Raw genomic sequence first — 25,602 nt, 5'->3', positions numbered from 1 at the left:
TATATATATATATATATATATATATATTGTATAAACATTAAATGTTTTCTTTGTTGCTTCAACGGATGATGAAAGTAGCTCGCATTGCAGAAAAAAATCATAACCTGCGTAAGCGGGTTATACAATTTTTAACACAACAAGGGCACCGCTAAACGGAGCATCCCCTCGCGGCAGGAAATATCATGAACATATGCATGCATTATATTCATATATAGGTTTTTGTTAAATATATATAGCTATTTATTATTGATTAAAAGTCATATACCTCTAACATCATTAGGTGGTGGTGGTGGTGGGGGGGGGGGTAATTAATATGGCATTTTAAATAAACCCATCAAGGTTTATATTATCTTGGGGGGGGGGGGAGGGGCATATACATACGTGATTGGGCAGTTTCCCTTATTCCTAGCAGAAACATATCACGTATGCACTAGATTTCAGTAATTTACTTACCTGAATATACCTCACAGTTGTTGTATGCAGAATGCATGAACTCCGAAAATTCCCACGGAAGGAATATTTGTTCGTTATCTAAAAAGACAATATACCGGTGTTGACAGGTCGACGAAGCTTGTGAAATATTTTTATAGCTTTCAAGAATTACGTACGCCTCAAGAATAAATTCAGAATTAATTCTGTAAACAGACACGTGTGGTAATCTGAATTAATTCTGTATTGTAAACACTTGGGGTAATCTGATAATGAAACCGCGACGTTCATCAAATTATTTTAATTACTCAGTGTCAGAGATGGCACTTTTAATTCCTACAGACTGTCTTTGCGCACGCCAACGTGCACTAATATGACAATGCACACATACAAACTTACCTTCAGCAGACGTAAGCTGTCTCGTTTTCTTTAAACTGGTTCCCTGTTAATTGGTGCAACCGAAGCGACCAGAATCGTAACTTCACAGGGTACCAGTTTAAATTAACCGGAAGTCAGTATTGTCAACTTGTACATAAATTTCACGGTTTTTAGGTAATGAGGACGCGATATTTTAAGAAATATTTCACCGATTAACTTGAAAATGAATAGGGTTCGTCTTTTTACAATGCCACATGTGTATGCGAAGGCTGAGAATCGTTAGTGCAAAGGTTCTCTTTAAATCTTGCCCAAAAGCTGTAATGGACACGCACACACACACAAACACACACACGGATACACGCACAGTAGCGATGCTATATCCCCTCCGCAACTAGTTGCGCGAGGGGATACTAATTACTACCTTCATCACCCAGAGAAACAACAAAGAAAGACGTTTTATTGTTTATCTTTATATTTTTATGAATTTGTAAAAAATCATAAACTAGAATTAAGCTCCTAAATATCATATGGTTGACCAATTCATTACGTTTAATGGAATAGTCAATGCACCCTCTGACCTTGATGACGCTCAATATTTGGTAATGATAATGCAGACAGGTGGTAGTAGAAAACCGGATCGAACTGGTTTGCAACAAACATGTTTTCAATGTATAATGAAAGTAATGTCAATTTCAAAGAATATATAATATATATGTATCGTGTCGGTATACAAGTACAAAATACGCATAAAACACAAAACTGACCAACGTCACGAACAATTACATTATTTAAATTTCCGACACGACTTATCTCATCTCGAGGACAAATAAGATCATTTACTTCATGTAGGTTAAAATAAACCGTGATAGTATTGTCAACAAAAGGCAGACAAAGGTTATATTGCTGCTTTTATGAAATAATGAATACTTAGCAGAGGCCATCAAGTCTTGGTTGCGCTGCGGGTTTTTGCCGCGGGGTCATTTTATATTACGGTGGGTGACATTCTCAATGTTTCTAAAAGCGCAGCAGGCAGAGCTATAAGAGTGGTCACGGACTTACTGTGCCAGTTGGTGAAAACTTTTATTAAATTCCCAAGCCGTGAGAAACTTATACACATCAAGACAGCATTTCACAAGATAGCCGGTAAGGGAATTTCATGTTGTCTGCTACAGGCTACTTGTACCTAGTGACCGTGACCCTTACATTAAAGCGTATCTTCGAGCCCGATTTCAGTAGCATGTATACATGTGTGTATTCAAATATTGTGTCAATGACAGCCACATTACATTTAACTTCTCTATAAAAGTATATATTATAAAAATATTTTTAAAAAGGATTACTAAAATACATTATATATCAAAAACAACTGCACACGATAAATGATAGTTGTGTTGTCATGATTAATGGGGAAATTCTGAGGTTGAACATTTAATTAATTGTCATTCTGTGAAACACAAATCCCCAAGGATAAAATCACTAAAATTCAACCTTAATCTGTCACGGTACATGTGGTCTGTTATAGGTATATCAACAAAAGACAATATTGTTTTAAAAGTTGGAAAAAAAATCGCATATCCATCACAGCGAGTTCACATTTTCTTTATTCCTTTTTTTTTCGGCTTAGGATTTCCAGGTGTTGTGGGTTGTACTGATGAGACTATTATTAAGATTCAGGCTTCCAAAGAAAATGAAGCTGATTATATATGTCAGAAAGGATATTATGCCCTCAACATACAAGTAATGTTGAATCATATCATTATTATAATATACATATATGACTTAAGAAAATTTACTTGCGCTTATGGAGGCAATGCAACCATTATAGTATGAAGTTACAAGTATCACATACTTCTTATAATAAAATTACAGATGACATGAAACCCACAGTATCAAATAATTGACTTGGTGGCAAAGTGGCCAGGCAGTGTGCATGATTCAAGAATATTCCGTGAATCAGCCTTATGCACATATTTGGAGGAAGGTACGTGATAAACTCACATGCACACAGCATAGTAAGTTTTTATTTTATATGTAAATATAATGATAACGAGGCCCATGAGCCACATCGTTCACCTGATTCACCTTGGCCTGTCACTGCTCAAATGTAAAATTGTTTTAAAAAGATTTGATCAAACTTTATGCTCATGAATATTTTTTACCCAAACCTAGCCCCAAATGATATCAACATAACTGAAAATGAATGCACATAACACAGAGATGACTCCGAATCAACATCAATATGAATAACATGGAGAATGATTGGGGGGGGGGGGATAAATGAACATATATTGTAAAAAGAAATTAAGAATATAGTTGTCTTTCCAGTTAGAATATTAAGATATAACTGAACTATGGCGATAAACAATGAAGTTTACCTGACAGACAAACAAACAACTGGTGATAGAGAAAAAGCTCACGTGAGCAAACTACATGTAATAACAACTGTGATGAGGTGAATTATCATCTACAGGTCAGATTCAGGGGATAGTACTTGGCGATTCAGGGTATGGCCTAAAACCTTATCTGATGACCCCATACTTATCAGCAGAGACAGAGGCCACACATAAGTTCAATACAGCTCATTGCAGAACTAGGCAATTGTCTGTTCTATAATCATTTTATGAAAGTCAAAGTTCTTTAAAAGAATATGGTTTGCTTATGGTAATACATATATTTGTTTTTATCTCAGAGTAACCATAGAGCAAACGTATGGAATTAAAAAAGGATCCAATGCTCTTCACTGCGGATTAAGAATAAATCCTGAGCCAGCATGCAGGGTGGTAACAGCATGTGTCATACTGCAAAACATTGGTCTAATGAAGGGGGACATTTTGACAGAAGTGCCCCCGTTTACTACTGACTCCAGCAGAGCACATGATGTTGTTATCCCTGAGGATGCAATTGGTAGAACTGTGCGGGATCACATTAGAGACACCTACTTTCATGTTTAAATCTTATGGTACTTCAATTCTGTACAACACAAATAACAAACCATATGATTATGAACTTCACTTAATACAAACACAAGCGAAAAAATTAAATGCATTACGATTGCTGTAAAGTAATATTTATAATTATGTTCAAAACAATTACATATAACACACCTTGACATGTAATACAGGAATTAAGGACAAGAAAGATGGCCATACAAACTCTTTTTTTAAATATAAGGCTTTATGTGCTTACACATTTATTACATTATGATATTTATGAGTTGTGTCTATTACAGTTTAAAAATAAACAACAGCAACCGAGCTTTAACTTTGATGATAATATTTAATTGAGTTTATGGTTTACAAACTAACAATCTTTATCAGATTCAACATAATGCATGTATATCCTTCATCCATCCATCACAAATGCTAATGCACACTTGGGAATGCAATACAAACAAACAGTAAACATGAACAGTGGGTGCACTTCTGTAACAGAAAAAATGACCATCCGAAATTTTGGTTATGAATTTTAGAAAGGAAATGCAATTAAAACGAAAGCCTTGTCAAAAATATTGATACCCAAACTCACCTACATGTCATAAGGACCATAAATTTTAAGACCTAAATGATATGGCTAGGAAAAAAGTTGTAACATTCTTTGCTCTATACAGGCTGGGAAAATAAATTACAATGTTGTACATGAGAAGAATATGACAAGAGGCCCATGGGCCACACCCCGCATCAGTTGAACTCTGGACCATTATAGTTACCACTGCAGCTGAAATATTGATCACTTACTGTAAGCAAAAGATTCTTAAATAGTATCCTACATAAACCTATTTCAAATTAAGCCATATCGGAGAAGTGTTCACACTGTATTTTACATCCTCCACCTCTCTTCGATCAACTATAATTTCAAGGATAACAATTGGGCCCCCGTTATGGCAATATGCACATCTACAAATGGTAATGAAGTATTGTACAGAGTTCCAAGTGTAAAAAAATGTACAAAATGTTGGTGAAAAATAAAAGAAATCTATCGCAAAATGGACTTGACAAATAATTTAATGGGAACAGAGTTATTGCCCTTGGATTCAATATTTTGAAACATATAATTGATTATTCAAATACTACTTAGACTTTTGAAATATTTTAAGGCTAACAAGATTTTTTAGAATAACTATTGAAAAAGACTCCAACAAAATTTAAGTTCCCGCCATGCATAAATCTAATCAAATCAAAATATTATGATATCACAGGAGGGTGGAAATAAATGGACAAACTTTTACATTTCATTACTTTGTACCATAGTTTGGCGTGCTTTCTTTTGTTAAAAGTGTGGCTTATCTGTACATAACCCACACTTTTCTTCAAACCCCGCCAACATTCTCAAAAGAAAAAAACAACAACAACACCACTGTCCATTGTATGACGTTCCTCCAGATCAAAATTGCACATATTAAACACGGATAACTGACTCGGACTAAGTTCTCCAAATTCATTATAGATATTCGCACTGAATCTCACTTAAACCTTGATACAAGATAATATCGCCAATGGTCTCGTCCCAAAGACTTTCTATTTCCACATTCTCCTCAAGTCGAGAAACACGTGTACGTAGAAATACGGGTAGCATTTATAAAGAGTTTTATAAAAGACCCAGTCACGTGATAAGAATGCGTTTGAGAGATAAACTTGTTTAGCGGACAGAGTGAATCAGACTTGTGTTTCTTTATGGTTTCGCATCTTACAATTCTTAGTTTTTTCTCTCTTATGTTTCACCATTTTTTAATCTATTGTATTTACATGTAAAAGTTTTTTCCAGACAATTTAGTCAAAATATGTATTAGAATGAAGGATTTTCAAAAGAGTAACCACCATCATCAGTTGAATATATTGCTAAATTTTTAAACAGAAAAATGCATGAATATGGGTTTTAAGAATTTTATTTGAATTTTTAAATTTCAATTCTTAAAGCCAATGCCGGTACTAAAAGTCGGAGAATGCGTAAATGTTAAATAAACATATCAAAACCAACAGTCCAAACATGTATATGCACTTTAAAAACAGCTTTTTAAAAACAATTAAAGAACATACATTTTTCGGTGATAGAAAGTCATTATGATAGAAATAGCCTATATGGTGTACACAGTGTAATTTAAATACATAACAATTGACATCATATTGTAAACAGGCGACCGCGCTTCCGAAAGCTAAAATAAAATATAACGAATAATAGTAAACTATGGTACAAGTCACTTACCCCATATAATATTGTTGATTATGTGCAGATACCCGATGGGCGTGGTCATAATGACACTCGGGAGCTACGCTCCCTCGTGTCATTATGGCCACACCCATCGGGTATCTGCACATAACCAACAATATCATATGGGGTAACTACTACATGTAACATCTTCACCGACGATTGTATTGATGGATTTTGTATCTTGTTTAACGTCCCCTCGATAATTTTTCACTCATATGGAGATGTCACCAAGACCGGTGAACGGCTTCAAATTTAGGTCTATGCTCGGCGCTTACGGTCATTGAGCAGTGATGCATTTTTAGCGTGCCACACACACTGTGACATGGGACATCCAATTTTAAGGTCATCTCAGAGGACCCGTGATATTCACCCCTGATGCCGAACGTTTTGGCGATTGAACTGCCACTACCCATTTTAACGTTAAGACTTAGGTTTGTCGCGGCCGGGATTCGAACCCCGGCTTTCCGCATGCGGAGCGAACGCCCTAACCTCTAAACCACCGCAGCATTAAAGTTCACGTTTACAAAAATTGTGAAGAAAATGTAGATTTTATGAGAGAACGTAATTATCAAGAGGTAAATAAAACATAAAAAATAAATAAAATAATAATTAAAGTCACAAATTGATTTTGTAATTATGTAACCACACTTGAGGATGTGCTAGAGGGTCAAATTTTCAAGCCATTTGCCTTACTCAATACTGTATAAAAATAGAATCTATGGTTCAATTTTAAAGAAAAACTAATGAGTAAAATTTCACGACATATACATTAAACAATATGAATTTTGAAAAAAATCATCTCAAGAGATTTTATTTTAAGGTATTCAATGTATAATGACCATATTTCATATCTAATAAATGGATGGTGGAATATTTGTAATCATGGTATCATTTTGAAGGGTCCATCAAATGAAAATAATCCACCATAGGAATTTTCAAAATTTTGTTTACTGTCTGATTTATTGCACCTAAAATTTAACATTGAAGTATATGGGAAAAGCATGTTTTATTACAATATTTTAAAAACAAGTTATATTTTCATAATTATCTCCTGGTAGAAAGTTACATATACTTTCTTTTTATGAAAATATGAAATAAAATTAATCATTGACCATACACATTTTTAGAAAATTAGATTTTTCTTATTTTTACAAAGGGCAGACAACTCTTCCAAAAAGTTTTAAGTGCAAAAAGGTCAGCTTCTAATCATTTACCAGTCATGTGAATTTCATCTGCTTCACTTTCATCATTATTTAATAATAAACTTTTATGTTGATCTAAATCCTTCAAAATTGTTCATTATCCTTTCATTATACATGGAATACCTTAAAAGGTATTTTACTACCCCTTCACCGATCAGTGAGGAGGGATCAGCACGTAGACTGAAAAATTCTATACTAATGTTTTGAGTGTCATGCCTTATTTTACTAATCAAACCCAATTGAACGTGGTATTCGTCAATTTATTCATAACCTAATAATCTCTACTTTTAAAACCAATTTGTGAAGTGAATTACCCCCCCCCCTCCCTATATTAAGTATATCAATAAGTAGCCCTCTATACATGTATATATTTAATTCGATCTTATTTTAAATGTAAGTTTATTGATTATGTATGCAGCTACTAAGAAATACGAAATGTTTTACTGTCGAGTAATTCATGTGTGATCAATGTGAAATCAGAGTGTTGGCGTCTTAACTATATAGCGAGTGATGGTGACACATGTGAAGGAAACTGTCCCATGTAAATATGTAAATATCGACAAAATGTGGAGAATTTGAAATATATGCCATGGGATACATGTACATGAAATATTTTTGTGAAACACTGAGAATATATTAATATATTGAAGGTATATGTTAATTTTATTCACTGACAATTCTGTTTAACTGAAAAACAAAAACAAAACAACAAAATTCCATTTAGTATGTCGATCCGATTTTCCTGTCACACACTGAAATAGAACTGCAAGAGTAACACACGACGCCGTGCATTTTTAGAGCCTTTTTATACCCCGTGTGAAAGATCATAAACTGATGTTTTAAATGTAAAATGTGAAACATAGGCTAGATAGGTTTGGGTTTAGATGTTTAAGAAGTTTCATTGATGGCACGCATTAGATCAATTTATTTGTACATTTTATAAACTTCAATATTTCAGAGAGTTCATTTACTATTTTGCATATTACATGATAACTCAACATGCGGACTTTTTATGATAAAACCTAGTGAAAAAGTGGACATCTGCAGATTTTTAAAACAGAATGCAACCAGTGTCTGATCTCAATCTCCACTTTCGATGTCAATATATTCATGTTCAGTTAAACATTCACCATCACGACCAGTTTCGATATCGGGCGACAATGGTGTATAATTATGGTATTGGCAGATGTTTTCCAAAACCCCGGCTTTTTTTTTTAAGGAAACCATCGGTTGGACTCTCGTTTCGATCTTGCAAACGTCCAATCATTTATCCTCTTTGACGTTCCTTGAGTGTCGTTTGTATTATTTGTTGCTACCTGTACATGCTTGACTCAAGCGCTGCGTACATGTTTGGTTTACGCGAGGTGCTTCCGAAATGATAGATTTTCGGATACTGTTTGGTGCTACCTTAAAATCCAAACCTCTGCGGGTTGGACATATCTAGGTACACAGCAGCAGGTTGCATACACTATGTTCAATCACTAAATCACGTGCAATTTCGATGCTATGGATTATCAAATTTTTTAATACATTTTAAAATTGATATATACGACAAAACCCACAGTACACTCTACTCATACGTAATGACTGGGAGTCGGAACCAGCTGATAGCACAAGTAAGAAAAACAATTCGAACACACTCAGTGACCCAGAACGCACGATAATAGCCAATAACATCACGGTCTCTTACACCAACAGCGGACCAAAATCCTATACCGATCCCAGATGATTTCACGAAGATGATATTAAACCTGAAATAGAGCACTTAGCACTTCAATTTATTACTCCAAACACAACACTACTGTATTCCAATAGTTTAAAGAGATTTTCGAGTTTAAGGAAGGACTACCGTTTAGAGGAAATTATGGAACCTCCTCCCTCTCTCTCTCGTGTACATTCATCGCTCACTTATCACTACGCAATTTAGCGAACAGCACAATGTCATCTTATTTAGCTGGTATAAGCTGTAAGTGCAAACTGATGGCACCAACGACTATACACAATGATTCCTGGTTAGGAAACTATTAGAGGGTATAACACGTTCTCGCAAATCTGTAGACCCTCGTTAACCTGTTACTGAAACTATTTTGAAAAACCTCATATTGAAATATATCAGATTATTAGAGCAATGAAAAACTTAATCACACTTGAACCCGTTAAAACTCAGAGAAAATTACTTTAGGTTTGGGCATTGTGTCGTCTTATTTTGACTGTCATTTCGTCACTTGTAGTACAACGGTTGTAAATATACTTCACAAATCACCTTGGCGTGAATGACTGTTTATTAGAAAATCCCACCCACTCACTCCATAGATTTCCTATCAATTGTTCAGTTTCATAATATATGTATACAAAAGTGACTATGTATTTGTATTCAATTTCAAACCATTAGTTAAACTCTTTCAGCCATAGCTTTCTCTGTATTTTGCAGTTTTCGAATTGCTCCAATATCCTACAAATGCTGCCAGATTGACTTTGTTCTCCGTCTTGGGCCTGTCATATGCTGTTGTTTCATGAAGGGGGAAAACTCCAGTTGAAAGAACTTTCCATCGTCACGGCCGTACGCCCGTTTTTTAAATGTGTCATTTAATAAACATACAATGTGTAGGCGATGATTCGCGGCGCTTTTTGCTTTTATAGATTTTATAGCATTATCATAATGAGTATCTGTCCCTAGTAATTTTGATGATCTTTCTCATTGATAATGCCAATAATGATAATGCACAATGTCTTAATTTTTAGTGCTAAAATGATATCATGCCACAATGTGTAATGATATAATGCATATATTGTATGCATACTGAATAATGTATAATGATGGAATGCATAATGTTTCATGACGAATAATGTATGCCAATAACAAAATAAATCTGATTTAACTTGACATTTGCTTTCATTGTATATAATAATAGCATGGAACCGACAAGTGTTTGTAATAGAAGAAAATGACTCACTTTATCGTAATTAAAAACCTTGAGAAGTCCATGCTTGGTGTGTGTGTGTGTGTGTGTATGTGTGTGTGTGTGTGTGTGTGACGCTCTTTGTAACCATGCACTTAACAACTAGTAGCAACTGTTACCAGCATGTTGAAAATTGTCAGAACACGTCACAGTATACTATGTCGGTACCATACGTCTAACTTTATTTTCTCATCCATGTTAGCATCTGATAAATGTAATGGGATTCCTTTGTAATTATTTTTAAATGACATCTCTTCCAACAGCATTTCTCAAACAATCGAATGTCAATGCGTAGACGGATAGAACAGAATAAAGTTTGCATATTTGACCATTGATAGCCAAAGCAGGTTCCCTTCAACGCTCATATGGGGTACCTTACATGTACACATAGTGCTTTGGTCGATTTAATATTTCATTTTTGTTGGTAGTGTCTCACTATTTCCCCCATACTTCATGTTTATCAGTCGTTACGTGCAAATATAAGACTTTTGTAAAATATATGATACATGAATTGAAAATATTTCTTTATTTGTCTCATGAATTGTATTAGCTTTGAGAAGTAAACAATTTGGACGTATATTGTCTATCGAATCATATTGTGGTAGTACAAATCTATTCTTATTGATGTCTTATGTATTTATTCATTTTTTGATTGATTATATTTTCATAAAGTTTCGTAAATATTCTCCAATCGGATTGAGTAGGACTTCTACTGAGTATTGGGTTGAGTTGATTTTCTTGTTCGCAATAATATTGGACTGCGTTGATTCATCTGTCACCTAATAGTCAGGATTCACATTTAACTATATATCACGTTCCAACTCTGTAAAACAGAGCTTTTATTAGTTTTATTAGTTTTTATTTAAAGATCTATCTAGCTTTTATCAGGTGCATCTTGTGGTACGTAAGCATTATATTTACTTTGATCTTACTTTACCACAATATGTTATGTGTATGGCACTTATTGTTAGTTCTAACGTTCATACTTTGTTTCATTTTTGCAGTTAAAGTTGTTGAAGTGTATTTTCAGAATTTTGTAAGTTCAAAGGTCAAATTTGTACAGAATATGTTCTTCTATCATAAATGTATGCCGCACTATTGGTACCATATTGTCTATAGTTTATTTAAATTATTGAGTTGTAGTTTTTGCATAATACATGTGTTTATTGTTTTTTAACTTATAGGCTTATACATTTCTACAACAACAACAAACCATAAAGTCGAATCACGTCTTCATCCTTGCTGTTCGGTTACAATATGATTTTCTGATTCAATCTGGTCTTGTATAAATCTAAATTCAATATTTATTTATTTATTTCAGACATATACTATTTCATTATTCCTTTGTTTGCAAAAAAGGAATCATTGGTCATGTTAGTGTCATCTCTTTCTCTCTCTCTCTCTCTCTCTCTCTCTCTCTCTCTCTCTCTGGTAAATCAGAATATGGATAGAAATTTTTCTTTATTAGCAAAACTTCATCGGATGTTTGTGTGTATATGTTTATGTGTGTGGGTGATTCAATATATGTATGACTAAACGTAATCCTGTTGTCATTGCTAATTTTATAAAACTCCAGTGTGTGGGTTACTGATAATTTATTGAGAAATTGATAGCAATCATTCCGCAACTGACAAGGATCTTCATACTTTCATTTTTTCACAAAGTTTGAATTTTCTGCACGAGCAGCATTGGGGCAATTTCAGCTTGATCAACTTGAAGCCACAACTTTTACAGTAGACCCAGACACGGAATTCGCGGAAGCCGTCATATAAGCACGTACTGGAATATGGATGTTTTAGGGCTCCGGCACAATATCTAGTAAAATACAAAGCATGTATTAAAAACTGTATGACGTGTAATGTTTTATAATGAACTATGTAACGGGTAGAGAAAATCGTTTTTCAGATATGGTTAACACGCATATGTCCATGAAGTGCAAGATTGGAAAAATATATATGAAAGAGTAAAAGAGAGAGATATACCCTTTTTGTTGGCAAACTGCAAATGTAACACACTGGTAATGAGGCTTGACCACGGCGCACTGTTCTCCTCCAATATTCACCTGGGTGACTTTATAAAGCTCCGTCGGACATGTTCATTCAAGGCCAATGTTATTGACATACCTGCATATATATTTCATTTGGAAAGATTTTATTTTTCACTTCTCTCTCTCTCTCTCTCTCTCTCTCTCTCTCTCTCTCTCTCTCTATATATATATATATATATAATGTACGAACAATCTTTCCTTATAATTCTGGTCGCTGAACCAGTACATATATATCAAAAAGGAAAGTATAGTTTGATTTGTTAAAAACACCATTGAAGAAACGTTATGCAGGACATTTAAAGGAATGCATAAATACAGATAGCTATTAAAAAGATACAAGATGGTGATCCATACGGGCATACTTTTCTTGAAGCACAAATGCGTTTTATGAAATATGCCCACGTGACGTGTCGCAGTTCAAAATGAAATTCATTTCATGAAAAACCCTAGTAGCTAAAATTTCGCATGTAAAACATTAAACACCGAATAGGTTATAAAGTCTAATGTTATGGTAAGAAACCTGAAATGAAGATATCAAAAAACAAGATTCAAGGTAACGGAAAATTTATCATTTCAAATGGGGATCCGGGTTGGATAGGTAATATTTTTTGATAGATTTATTCAGGATTCTAGGAACGTGATTCAGCATTATTTTTTTAATTATTCAAGCTTCTGTGTGATTACCTTATGATATGTGTTGTATTTTAAAATGTTTAAACAAATAGAAATATGTGTCCATCGACATATTTTAAAGGTAGATCTATTGTTTATAGATACAGAATCAATATGGAGATATTTTTAAAAAATACCTCAAAGTAACTAAGTTAGCTAAACCAATAAAAATCCATCTGATATCATGAATTAAGATTAAACTAAGATTTTCATCATATTTCGATTTCAAGAAGATTTCAAAAGATATTTGATGTATCAGAAGCATAAAATCAATATAAAATGATTACATATGTACTTACGGTTTGCTGCATGTGATGTAACTGCTCTTCAGGGAATCTTTGACTGCTGGATATTTTTTCAAAGCATATTCAATTTCGCGTCTGGAATTAATGACAAACATATAATTGAAAACGATACAGGATGCAAAAGAATACCAACAATTGATGAAAACGATGGTAGCAGTGATCTTACTCACTCCTTGAAAAATAGTTATAGTGATCTTTTCTGTGTTTTATATCAAATGTTTCTTCAGTCATTGCCGTTATGTTTATCTGAGTTTCCACTGCAAATCATGTGTCTTATATCAAAATATTTGAAATGCAGGATGTATCTTGTATGCTATTTTTAAATTTACACCAGCTAAATGTATCCGATTTTCATTCTCAATCCCATGTAGCGTGTAACAGCGTAGCGAAATTCCCAAACGTCATTAAGGTGTCCGATCCATAAAACCCTATTTTTTTTTCCCAATAATTGATTGGTAGGTAATGCAAAATTTGGTATCAAATGAGAGATAATTAACATACACAGTGATTCACCCAAATAATTTTCAAAATTGAAAACACACATATGTAAGAAATATCTGTTATATAGATTAACATTAATCCCCATGAGAAAAACACATTTCTGAAATATAAAGTCAATTTGAATATAACCTCCAAAGAAAGCTCATGGTGAAATTTTTTTTTTTTATTACATTGGTCTTACAAATTATGAAAATATTTTTTTTCTACATTTCTACAATGGGAGATAACTCTGACAAAGTGCTACATATATTGACTTTTGGTGAAAATAAATGCTTTTATGGATCGGATACCTTAAAGCAACATTTTCTTCTATTTCGCTAAATAGTCAAGTGGTCTAGTGTTCAGGTCGTATGTTGGTAGGATAATTTGCATGTCGTAGTTTGAGTTTGACCCCGGGCCGAGACGGAAGTGGGTATCCAATTGTTGTTTTTTTTATTTTCTGCGTTTCGTGTGAAATGCTTATATATATATATATATATATATATATATATATATATATATATAAAGCACTGAATAATCACAACTAGGTACTGAAAATTTTCGCCCCAGCCCGGGGTCGAACCAACGACCTGCAGCACCCACCGCCTAGCAAGACTGTCAAACCAGTTTGTGCTTTATATATATATATATATATATATATATATATATATATATATATATATAAAGCACTGAAGAACCAACAACATTCAGTATTCAAAACTGTCGGATCTATATTAAATAGATACAATGGTCAGGGAAAATAATTATATAAAGCACTAGAATGACCAATGACATGAACAATTGCAATTGTCAAATTTTCGGGACAACCTGTCCCTTCGTCAGGACGTGAACGGATTACATTATGGAGAAAACACAAATATAATTAACAATAAGCACTAAAGCTACACTACAAAACTAACTAAACACTTTTCCAGCGGATTACATGTTGCAGGCTTTGTTATTAACTCAAACAAGAATAACAATCAGGGTGTCTGGTCACCGTGGTATCAGTCGGTAAAGTGTGAATTTAATTAATGGAAGAACTAACTTGGCCGATCAAAAGGTGAAACAGTTAATTCGTACATCGTGGTATTCTCCCCTAGATCAAACTATTGAAAATTTAAATTTTAGATAATAGTAAATAAATTGGCGTAATGTATAAGCTATTGGTTACTTGTAAAAAACTAAAAATGGAACTTGTTGATGATGAGTGTCAACGACGTTGGCAGTGCTGGTACTGCTGCTATGCATCCAGTTGGTGAAGCAAGGCGATGTATCGTTGGTAATATGAGGCGGTACGCCGATATCTTAAGAGAAATAAAGTTATGAGAAATAAACCGTTGTCGCTTATCAGAGGGAGAATAACATTGTTATATCAGGAACTCAATTGAATTAAGGCGTCCCATACAAAAATAAAGTAAAATAGGTGCATAAAATGGCCTTTAGTGTTTTAAATAGAAAATATTTAATGGAAAATATCCGAGAACGAAAGGACGTTTAAACCGATACCCAGTAGCCTTCCATACATTTTCATCGAGCCATGTGTTGAACATCACGAGACTATCACGTGACATTATATATTTAGAACCAACAAAAATTATTGTGATAATTGCAAAAGTGCAACGATATCGGTTACATGCAGGCTGACCCTTTTAATATTGAAAAACAGAGCCTACTTTATATTACCTGAAAAGTTTTGGGAGCAAGTTCTCCGATAGAAGGAAGGAAGTTTAAAATGCCTCTAATGCAGCATATTTCTTAATTTTCATGAGTATGCAAGATATTATCAGATGCGGAAAGGGGTTTCTGTTTGTGTCAGAAGTTGCTCTCAACACTTTTCTGATATATCAATGTAATAAGAATAAAAATATATAAATATCAAGCACCACCATACACTGTACATCGTTGCATTTTTACATTTACTGCAGCTGGTCGCAATAATTATGTAAATTAAACGCAGTGCTAATCCGATCAGGAGAATATGTAGGGGCGATTTCAAGGTAACAATATAAAATGAACATCACCTTCGTGTAAACTAGATATGATGAATGCAGAGTGATTTGATATGAAAAAGAAATAATATATGATAAGCATTTGACAAGAAAACTTTTCATGAATACTGCTTATCACTTGGTAACGGTAGTAAATAATGACATACTATTATGACACTTTCCCCGCGATACAACTGTAAGAACTTGTGCGTCGTGACGTATGTTTTTACTGTGACGTCATATGGTGCGAAGTGCACTGAGCTACATTTATATACAGCACTGTAATTGTTCCTGGCAAGCCTTAACTGAACTGAGAATAGGTTTAGCCAATGTTCATTCTGACAAAGTCAATAATTTTGTTCATGCCGTTAGGACGGAATGACTTTAGTCTGTGCATCCAGAATTTTTCTTTTTTCTTTCTATCTGTGGAGTTCCAGGTTTGGTTGTGATCAATAACCTAGATGGCCACAAATGGGAAGACATGATTGTCGTGGTTATTGATCACAACCAAACCTGGAGCTCCATAAATAGAAAGAAAAAAGAAAAATTCTGGATGCACAGACTAAAGTCATTCCGTCCTAACGGCATGAACAAAATTATTGACTTTGCCAGAATGAACATTGGCTAAACCTATTCCTGATATAACAATGTTATTCTCCCTCTGATAAACGACAACGGTTTATTTCTCATAACTTTATTTCTCTTAAGATATCGGCGTACCGCCTCATATTACCAACGATACATCGCCTTGCTTCACCAACTGGATGCATAGCAGCAGTACCAGCACTGCCAACGTCGTTGGCAATCATCATCAACAAGTTCCATTTTTAGTTTTTTACAAGTAACCAATAGCTTATACATTACGTCAATTTCATTTACTATTATCTAAAATTTAAATTTTCAATAATTTGATCTAGGGGAGAATACCACGATGTACGAATTAACTGTTTCACCTTTTGATCGGCCAAGTTAGTTCTTCCATTAATTAATTTCACACTTTACCGACTGATACCACGGTGACCAGACACCCTGATTGTTATTCTTGTTTGAGTTAATAACAAAGCCTGCAACATGTAATCCGCTGAAAAAGTGTTTAGTTAGTTTTGTAGTGTAGCTTTAGTGCTTATTGTTAATTATATTTGTGTTTTCTCCATAATGTAATTCTTTCACGTCCTGGCGAAGGGACAGGTTGTCCCGAAAATTTGACAATTCCAATTGTTCATGTCGTTGGTCATTCTAGTGCTTTATATATATATATATATATATATATATATATATATATATATATATATATATATTGACGATCAGATGGAGTTCAATCACATAACATTTATTTCTCTACAAGCTGTTTCGAAAGGGGATGGTTTCCCCTCACTCGTCGGGAGAAAAATCAAATAAATTGAAATGACAAAAAATGAAAATAAAAAGATTTTTCTCCCGACGAGTGAGGGGAAACCATCCCCTTACGAAACAGCCTGTAGAGAAATAAATGTTATGTGATTGAACTCCATCTGATCGTCAATTTATGTAGCTCCGTGAGGCCACGTCGAGCACTCTAGAAGATTATATCGGAGATTTATCCCAATATATATATATATATATATATATATATATATATATATAGGGAAGTCGCTGTGGCCAAGTGGACTTACTCACTGGTTTGATAATCTTGATAATCTTGCTAGGTGGTAGGTGCCGTAAGTCGCTGGTTCGACTTCGGTCTGGGGCGAAAAATTTTAGTACCTAGCTGTGATTATTTAGTGCTTTATATATTAATTAATTGATTATCACATGTATCGTTTAGATCCTAGGGGTAAACGTAAGGTTGGGTGTTATAATTGTTTGTTTGTGCTTTATATATATATATATATATATATATATATATATATATATATAATAATAATAATAATAATAATAATTAGCTATAAAAGCAGAAAAATATGCAGTTCCAAAATATATTCAAATCACTAGCGGTTTCTGTATTTTAAAACCCATCCTCGGATGACTACAATTATTGATTACAAACTTTTTTATCTTAGAGATGTCTATTGTGACGTCATGACGTCATGATAGTCTTTCACAAATATTGAATACAAAGTTCTTTATCTTCGAGATTTATCTTAGTTACAATAGACGTTTCTAAGATAAACAACTTTGTATTCAATCTATCTATCTGTATATATATATATATATATATATATATATATATATATATATATATATGATTGATAGAAATTATGATATAATTTAATACTTACCTGACTTTCGGCGTCTGGCACTTTGAGGTAACTGTCAATCGGAAATTTTTTGGAATGCTTCGGAAGCAGGTATACTTAGAATCGTAGTATCCATATGGTGATGCCTTCCCAGCGTCAATCGTTTTTGTCATAGTCAATGTCATGACAATAATGGCCACACACAACTGCATGATTGGTATCCTACATTGGGTACAAATTACGTTGGTATCAATACATGGTAAGATATTATTTTCTTGGTTGTTGTGAAAATGATAACAAATTATTTAAAATGTTAAAGAGAAAATTATAGTGTGCATTTCAATGTTTGATGTAAAACTTATACGGTACCGATTTTGATGTAGCAGATACGCATTTCGACAAATAATGTCTCTTCAGTGATGCTCAACCGAAATGCTTGAAATCCGAAATAATTATGAAGTTTTAGAGCTAAATACAGCCAAAAACAGCGTGCCAAATTCGTCCAAGGATAAGAGCTATGCATGAGGGAGATAATCCTTAATTTTGATATGAAATTCTAAATTTTATAACAGCAATTAAATATACATCCCGTATTTTCAAGCTAGTAACGAAGTACTTAGCTACTGGGCTGTAGAGACCCTCGGGGACTAACAGTCCACCAGCAGAGGCCTCGACCCAGGGGTCATAATGTAAAACTTATACGGTACCAATTTTGATGTACCAGATGCGGATTTCGACCTGTTGAATCGTTTGTTCAATTAACAGATGCAAAATGTATTAGATTTTGTGCACTCTGTCTTTCGAAAAGTGTGATTACGTGTTTGAAAAATAAAACCTTTCCGAGTATTTTCTTAATCATGTATTTTAAGACTTTCTTACCTACAACAGAAAACACTAAATGTTGCACTCTAATGTGGAGCATGCGTACCGAAGAAACAGGATTTTTTTCTAATTACGAAAACGCAAGTATTTTAAAATGTTTTTAAGTTCGTGGTTTGTTATTATATTTCTGTTTTTACAAACTCGTGTCACTCAAAGTGATATTTTCTATTTTTCTAAACGTTATTGGCATACTTCGATAACAAAAATGTTTTACATGTGCTATTAGAGAGTTTAAGCCCCACATAAAAGCCACAAGTAAAGGAATTGTGATGGTGTTAAGAGTCAGGCATGTGATCAATTCACATTAACGATCTAATAGATGTGATAGATTAGTTCCTTGCGATATGTAGTGCTTACCCTTGGTTTGTGTATTTTCTTACATACACAGGTATCCATATTCCTTTGATCACAACGACGTATAAATATAGATCTGACCCAGGTGTGCGGGACAGTCCCCCACTTCAACGATACGCGTATGCAGTTTATTTGAAAATCCACAAAGAAAACGGAATTAGACAGAGGTCTAGATATACAATTCCAATAAACCACTGTAAAGTTGGAGAAAGAAAGCAACAGATCTGCTGCATCATGTATAAAAAAAATTGTAGTTCAATACCTATCTCCTATTTGATAATCGTATATCATGTATTGTGAAAACATGCCACTATCTTATTAGCAATATCGGTCGAATAACCATTTCAGAATTATTGAAGCGTGTAAGGCTCTTGGAAATGCACTCGTTGGATCAAAACTTGATCATGCGAACTCTTATATTTTGAATAGAAAAAAAATCTCGGTCCGCTTACAGATGGTACAGAACACTGAAGTTAGGCTTGTGTCGAGGACGACGATACGGGATGATATTTGTTCAGTCTTGACGCAGCTGCATTGGCTTCCACAGTACAAAATTTTGGTGTTTACCTTCTGCGCTCTGACGGGATGTGTTCCAAAATATATACAAAAGCTCATGGAAGTGTATTCACCATCGCGACCACTTAGATCTGAAACACCACTGAGACTCACTGTGCTAAAATCGCCTAAAAGGTCTTGTTGGAGATCGTGCATTTAGTTAAACCTTTTTTAAAGAATTGCTTTCCATGAATAGAAGCTTCCTACACGGTATCATTTTTTTTTCAATGACCGTTTTAGTCAGTATTTCAAAATCTTCTTAATGTTTTTATTACTTTGCATAGTGCGTGACATAAAAAAGTAAAACAACTTAGTTATTGATCTTAATTTGGCATTTTTTTTTGTACATATATAAAACCTTATGCCATTTAATTTCATTTAATTGTCTTTTACTGTTTTATTCCTCTTCTTACCCCTGCAAAGCGCCCCAGAGTATTTTGTTTCAAATAAGGCGTTATACTGATTCGATCATCATCATCATACATTTCCACGCATGAAAAGTGAAGAAAATGAACATTGATTAATTTCTGAAACCCTATAAAGAATACAAAATTGAGATTAGGGCAAACAGGGACCCCTGAAAACACCTTGCTCTATCTTAATCAGGTACACAGAGGAATCTGAAGTCAAAAAAAGTATGTAAAGTGCTGTGGGTGATATTTATACCTTAATATTTTTTCTATTTATATCTACGCTGAACACTTATTAATGACGATTGGCCATCTTTGCTAGTTTGTTATTTTCAGACTAAATCTGATATCAGTACATGTGTTCATAATTATACCATTGACCAGCCAATATGTAGAGACGACTTAGATCACCTTAGGTAAATTTAGTGTACATGTAATCCTATGGCAGCAAGGGTCCATATCAGTCTACAATTCCAAATTATTGTCCGTTGCTTCTGCATGATGAGGTGAATTTAGCTGATAAGTTTTTGAAATTAAATTGTTTCTGAAAATGTGCATTTGATACTATAAAATTGCGTTTTCTTTATGCATTTTTCTATTTGTGTATTTACTGTGTAGTTATGTTATTTCAGATGTATCATTGCCTTTATTGCCTTTATTTTCCATACCAAATCTGTATAGCCCTGTGTCTTTTCCCGCTAGATTAGCTTTACAGTTGGTATGATACATGTTACAGTGCATTCGACCTAATGACAGGTTGTATTTGCAAATGAGATCTTTCTGGTTAGCAACTAAAGAATTTGCGAAATACCTAACGTATACTTCAAAAATAAAAGGCGAAGATAACGAACAGTGACCAATCTCACAACTCCCAAAAGCAATACAAAATAGATAGTTGGTCAAACACGGACCCCTGGACACAACCAATATGGTATCAGGTGTCCAGGGGGAGTAAGTATCCCTTGTCACACCCGCCGTGATCCCTATATCCTGATTATGTAAACGGAGTTATCCGCAGTCAAAATCAGTGTGCCAAGAACGGCCTAACAATCGGTATGAAACATATTTTGAAATGTTTATTATATGAATGTTACACTTACATAATAATATAGGTGTGGAGGACCTGACGCTAAACTGCAGAGTTTACACCCCCTCCCACTCTTGTATAAAATATCAGAAAAATACCATGTTTCTATTGATGGATTTCGCGAATTTTATCATTACTCATATAAAGGCACTATCGGGTGGTACTTGTAAATCCACTCTTTAACTGTTTGTGCTCACCCTAACAGTAGCACAATCGACACATTTTCAATATATTTGTATCTAACCAGTACAATATACAAAATCGTAAATACAACGTCACCACATCACTGGAGTTTTCGTTAAAAGAAGTCAAAAAATGTAACTTCATCGGAAAATACACATGACTGCAACGACTACTATGCAAATACGAAATAAAAGATGAAAAATCAAATGCACTTCCAAATTTCATGCCACATGTATATTTCGACCACATTTCAATCCACAGACACATGTATTAAACAAGGGTTAGAGAAATTTTCGTCATATCCCGACTAGTAAGATTTCGAACGGACTATGTAAAAGTTAAAGCCAAGATAAATTATTCAATAATTACAATAACACATCAAACAATTGTCGAATATTTAAGTTGAGTTTTATATCACAGTGCAGTGCTTATAAAGACAACATGTTATCTGCAGTCAAACATCAATGACTGTTAACTTTATGAAATTATTGAGGTTGTATTTATTCTATGAGTACGGATAAAATTGACGGAAATATGAATCTCTGATTCTAAAACAATGTTTGCGCTTTGATAGAATGATGTAATTTGAAATAAATAAAAGAAATCAAATCAGAAAACGTTACTTAACTATTAAACCTACGATCAGAACAGGACAACATGTAAGGAGTTTTTGAAAAATGATATGAACACAGGGATTTTGATATTCACCAGAGGTTAGTTTTGACTAAACAGTGGATAGATACATGTATACGCATATCAACTCGACAATCTCATATTCTTTTGTTTTAAAGTATTGCCTTCGCATATCAAGTAGCATCATGATCCCTTTGTAGAATGTCGATTTCATTTCCATGCACGTCACTGCATTAAATAGTGCATGAAGCCATTTTAATAGATAGGGAGGTCTTCAATTGATATTGTTGTTAAATAGTAAAAAAATATTCACAAATACAATGTTCATAATGAAAGAGGTTGTAGCATGATTTTGTAACAATACAATTGAAATAACACTGTTCATATTTCTGAGGTTACAGATAAAGATTGTGATGAAGTAAATATATAACATAGTGGGGAAAATATCATTAACAACTTACGTGATAGTTAAGTTGTATATAGGGTCAGAAAAATGGTTCACCACTTTTGAAATAATGGCAATTACAACATATTTGAAAACAGTCAAACCTGAAGTCTGTACAAGTCCTCTCCGCGGGACTTGGTGTCTTCGGTGTGGATGACTTACCCTCTTTCTGTTTGAGTCATGGTTTCCCTGCTGTGGATGGTAGACCCTCTTTCTCTCCAGAGTCTTGGTTTCCCTGCTGTGGATGATGTGTGCAACTTACTGTCACCTTTATATTTGTTATCTGAAGAATTCATCTGTAACCAGCAGAGCAAGTGACATCCCGTATCCTAATAATCTTTACATCATTAGGGCATTGAGATGTTAGATACAACATAACATAGCTAGTTTGGATAATCGATGAAAAAATATTAGAAAAGATCTGACTGATTGTACATCCTCATCAGCTTTGTGTAAAACAAAACGAGATTGAATGGAGATGATATATTAATTTAGGTTATATGGTAGTAAATTTCATGCTTGAAATTGTTTAAAAAAGTAGAAAGTAGTTTTGTTCAGTGTGAAATATACATGCGTTCATTTGCACGTGTAATTTCAGACAAATCTTATTGTATCTTGCGTTTTGGTTGTCGAAAAGATTGATAAAAATAAAGAAAAAAAATGTTGGTATGCTATAGACATTCTCATTTCGATATGAAGAAGTCGAGGAAAAGTTAATATTTACATACTCTCCTACCTCAAGGCCATACATTGATTGCAAAAACATCACGCAATAGAGACAATAAACGCACATATAATCAGTGACTAAATACGTTTGTTTAGTTATACTATTTTTAGTCATTGCATCTGTTTTAAAAGATCCATTATTATTAACTGGCAATTAATTATAATTAGAAATAGTAAATTATCTATATATTCCTTTTATCGTACCATCCATTAAGGATAGCGATGTGCTGTGCGCCATCTGTATTCAGATCGAAATACCTCGCGCAGCATTGTGAAAAAAAATGTATCCCATTGGTAGGAAACACGTCAGATAACATTTGACCCAAAGACACGCTGTGCTAATTTCAGTTTGTGGAATCAGAGTGTGTTTGACAAAGTAATATGTGGATGTATGATCACAAGATATTGATAGTTCAGTGTGACATTTGTTTCCAAAAGCATCTGTCTATGATGTAGAAATGTCGGGGTATTTAATCTATCGTCAGAAATGATCTTGTAAAGCGTTAAAATATATACGCTTGATGCTGATTGGTTGAGAAAAGTTTTCTGATTTTAGATTTACTTAAAGTTATTTGAATTTTTGGTTAAAAATCTGCCTTTGATATATACCACTTTGAAGGAGAAACCACACACGGATTGTACATAGGTCTGAGGTTTCTCCCTCAAAACAGTTAATACTTATGTTAAGAGTAAAGATGGGGCAAGTCATATACATGTATAAACACCCTATATGCACAGTATTGTATAGATACGATGATAATGGAATTGCGGAAATTTGTCATTGAGCAAGTTGTAGCATCCCGTTTATCATACTTTTTCATATTTTCATATGTTATAGAAAACAAATTACATATGGATCTTAAAAATACTTTGGAATGTATGGATAAAAATAAACTTACAATCAATTTCAAGAAAACACAGTGCATAATAATTGGTACGGAAAAAAGATTAAGCAATTTTAGAAAACTTTCGATAAAAATGGGCAATATCGCCATAGAAAATGTATCATGTGCTAAACTACTTGGTGCTTATACTGACAGATGTCTCAAGTGGTCTGAAAGTGTTGAAATTTTATCCAGAAAACCTGCAAGTTAAAATAGGTGTGTTATCTAGTTTACGTTAGTTCTTGTCAACTGAATTATTATTGAACATTTTTAATACAATTGTTTTTCCTCATTTTAATTATTGTACTGTTTGGGGCAATATGGAAAACAAAGACGGTCTTTACAAATTATGCAAACTTCAAAAGCGAACTGCTAGAGTGATTTTAAAAAGAAATGATTATACACCTACAACAAAAATGATACAGCAACTTAGATGAATGCCTCTGTCAGACTATTTTGTATTTATAATTATCATTCTTGTTTTCAAAGTTTTACATGGTCTAACCCCCGATTATGTAGATGGTTTTTAGTATGTTCGTAAAATGAGCAGTAGATCTACCAGGTTAAGTCAAAGTAATTCATTATATATGCAGAGAGCAAAGACACAATATTATAGAATATATTTTAAAATTTACGGTTCACAGCTATGGAATGATATGGCAGAATTTTTAAAATATTACCCAACATTGGAAACTTTTAAATCCAGTTATCTTAGAGATTGTTTTAATTCGGGAAATCAAAACCGTATAGATTTGTTTTTGATTATTTTTAGTCGTATTTTTGCATTTATTTATTTATTTATTTTCAGTTTTATTTTCAGTTTTGAATATGTAATTAGCGTACAAGTATGCATACAACATACCTTCATATACTATTTATGTTGTATCTGTATAATACTTCTGCCTGTGTATATGTTTTCAGGACCACAATGTGAACTGGTTGTTTAACTAATTGTCCTGTTTAAATAAATGACATTAGTATTATCATTATTATTATACTGTTGAACACTCTACATCTCAATTTTGGCTTAAACATATTTGTTGTAAACAAATACAATATGCTTACATTTGCCTTTCCATGCATATAAACAATATTAAACTGGAGGGATCTACCTGTTCTGAATTAATCTATTTCAATAGATAAAGTATACCAATTTATCTAACATGGATTATTGATATGATTTTCTTTAGACACCTTATCTAACCAAATGCAGGGGCATAATCGTTTGTATATAGAAATAAAAATAACATCACATTTGATATAAATATAGGCTTACGTTCTAAATATTTAAGTAAGATAACTTGAAGCAAATGAAAAGTGATCAATCTCATAAATGCTATTAAGAATTAAAAAGTAAGAAAAGGACACACAAGGACGACAGCTCACACCAGAAGCGGGATTAGATTCCTAGGAGAAGTATGTGTCCACTGTTGAACGCTTTAACCCGTCGAACCCCTATATCTTGATCAGGTAAATGGAACAAACCGTAGTAAAAATTAGTATGTAAAGAACGGTCTAACAATACGCAATTTCCGAGATATCAGCTCTTTAGTATAGA

The 25,602-nt window shown here is 33.6% G+C and overlaps 2 protein-coding genes across 2 annotated transcripts; one reads left to right on the top strand and one right to left on the bottom strand.

The window, feature by feature from the left end:
- The first annotated feature begins 1,415 nt into the window (after nucleotides 1–1,415).
- On the top strand, nucleotides 1,416–3,758 carry LOC125656382 (putative nuclease HARBI1). The gene is made up of 5 exons (XM_056145778.1): nucleotides 1,416–1,452; nucleotides 2,432–2,544; nucleotides 2,695–2,788; nucleotides 3,278–3,401; nucleotides 3,497–3,758. Exons 1-5 carry the CDS (start codon nucleotides 1,416–1,418, stop codon nucleotides 3,756–3,758), a joined length of 630 nt encoding a protein of 209 aa, XP_056001753.1.
- Nucleotides 3,759–11,752: 7,994 nt separating this feature from the next.
- Nucleotides 11,753–22,710, bottom strand: LOC125655869 (uncharacterized). Its single transcript, XM_048886402.2, has 5 exons — nucleotides 22,597–22,710; nucleotides 17,928–18,107; nucleotides 13,193–13,273; nucleotides 12,157–12,297; nucleotides 11,753–11,989 (listed from the first exon to the last, which is right to left on the bottom strand). The coding sequence occupies exons 1-4, from the start codon at nucleotides 22,614–22,616 to the stop codon at nucleotides 12,270–12,272; spliced, it is 309 nt and encodes a 102-aa protein (XP_048742359.2). The 5' UTR covers nucleotides 22,617–22,710; the 3' UTR covers nucleotides 11,753–11,989; nucleotides 12,157–12,269.
- Nucleotides 22,711–25,602: the final 2,892 nt, after the last annotated feature.

The sequence above is a fragment of the Ostrea edulis genome, chromosome 7 (assembly GCF_947568905.1).
Source record: "Ostrea edulis chromosome 7, xbOstEdul1.1, whole genome shotgun sequence".
In the NCBI taxonomy this organism is placed as follows: Eukaryota; Metazoa; Mollusca; class Bivalvia; order Ostreida; family Ostreidae; genus Ostrea; species Ostrea edulis.
Note: the sequence above shows the minus strand (reverse complement) of the source record. Positions and strands in the feature narration are given on the sequence as shown.

What these genes read in the sequence shown, in the direction of transcription:
- LOC125656382 (XM_056145778.1), top strand. Translation starts at nt 1,416, where the DNA reads ATGCAGACAGGTGGTAGTAGAAAACCGGATCGAACTG. An exon ending in ATGCACATATTTGGAGGAAG is followed by an intron (nt 2,789 to 3,277) that starts GTACGTGATAAA and finishes TATCATCTACAG; the next exon opens with GTCAGATTCAGGGGATAGTA. An exon ending in ACAGCTCATTGCAGAACTAG is followed by an intron (nt 3,402 to 3,496) that starts GCAATTGTCTGT and finishes TTTTTATCTCAG; the next exon opens with AGTAACCATAGAGCAAACGT.
- LOC125655869 (XM_048886402.2), bottom strand. Translation starts at nt 22,616, where the DNA reads ATGACTCAAACAGAAAGAGG. An exon ending in TGCCAGACGCCGAAAGTCAG is followed by an intron (nt 13,274 to 17,927) that starts GTAAGTATTAAA and finishes CATTAATTCCAG; the next exon opens with ACGCGAAATTGAATATGCTT. An exon ending in TACATCACATGCAGCAAACC is followed by an intron (nt 12,298 to 13,192) that starts GTAAGTACATAT and finishes ATATATATGCAG; the next exon opens with GTATGTCAATAACATTGGCC.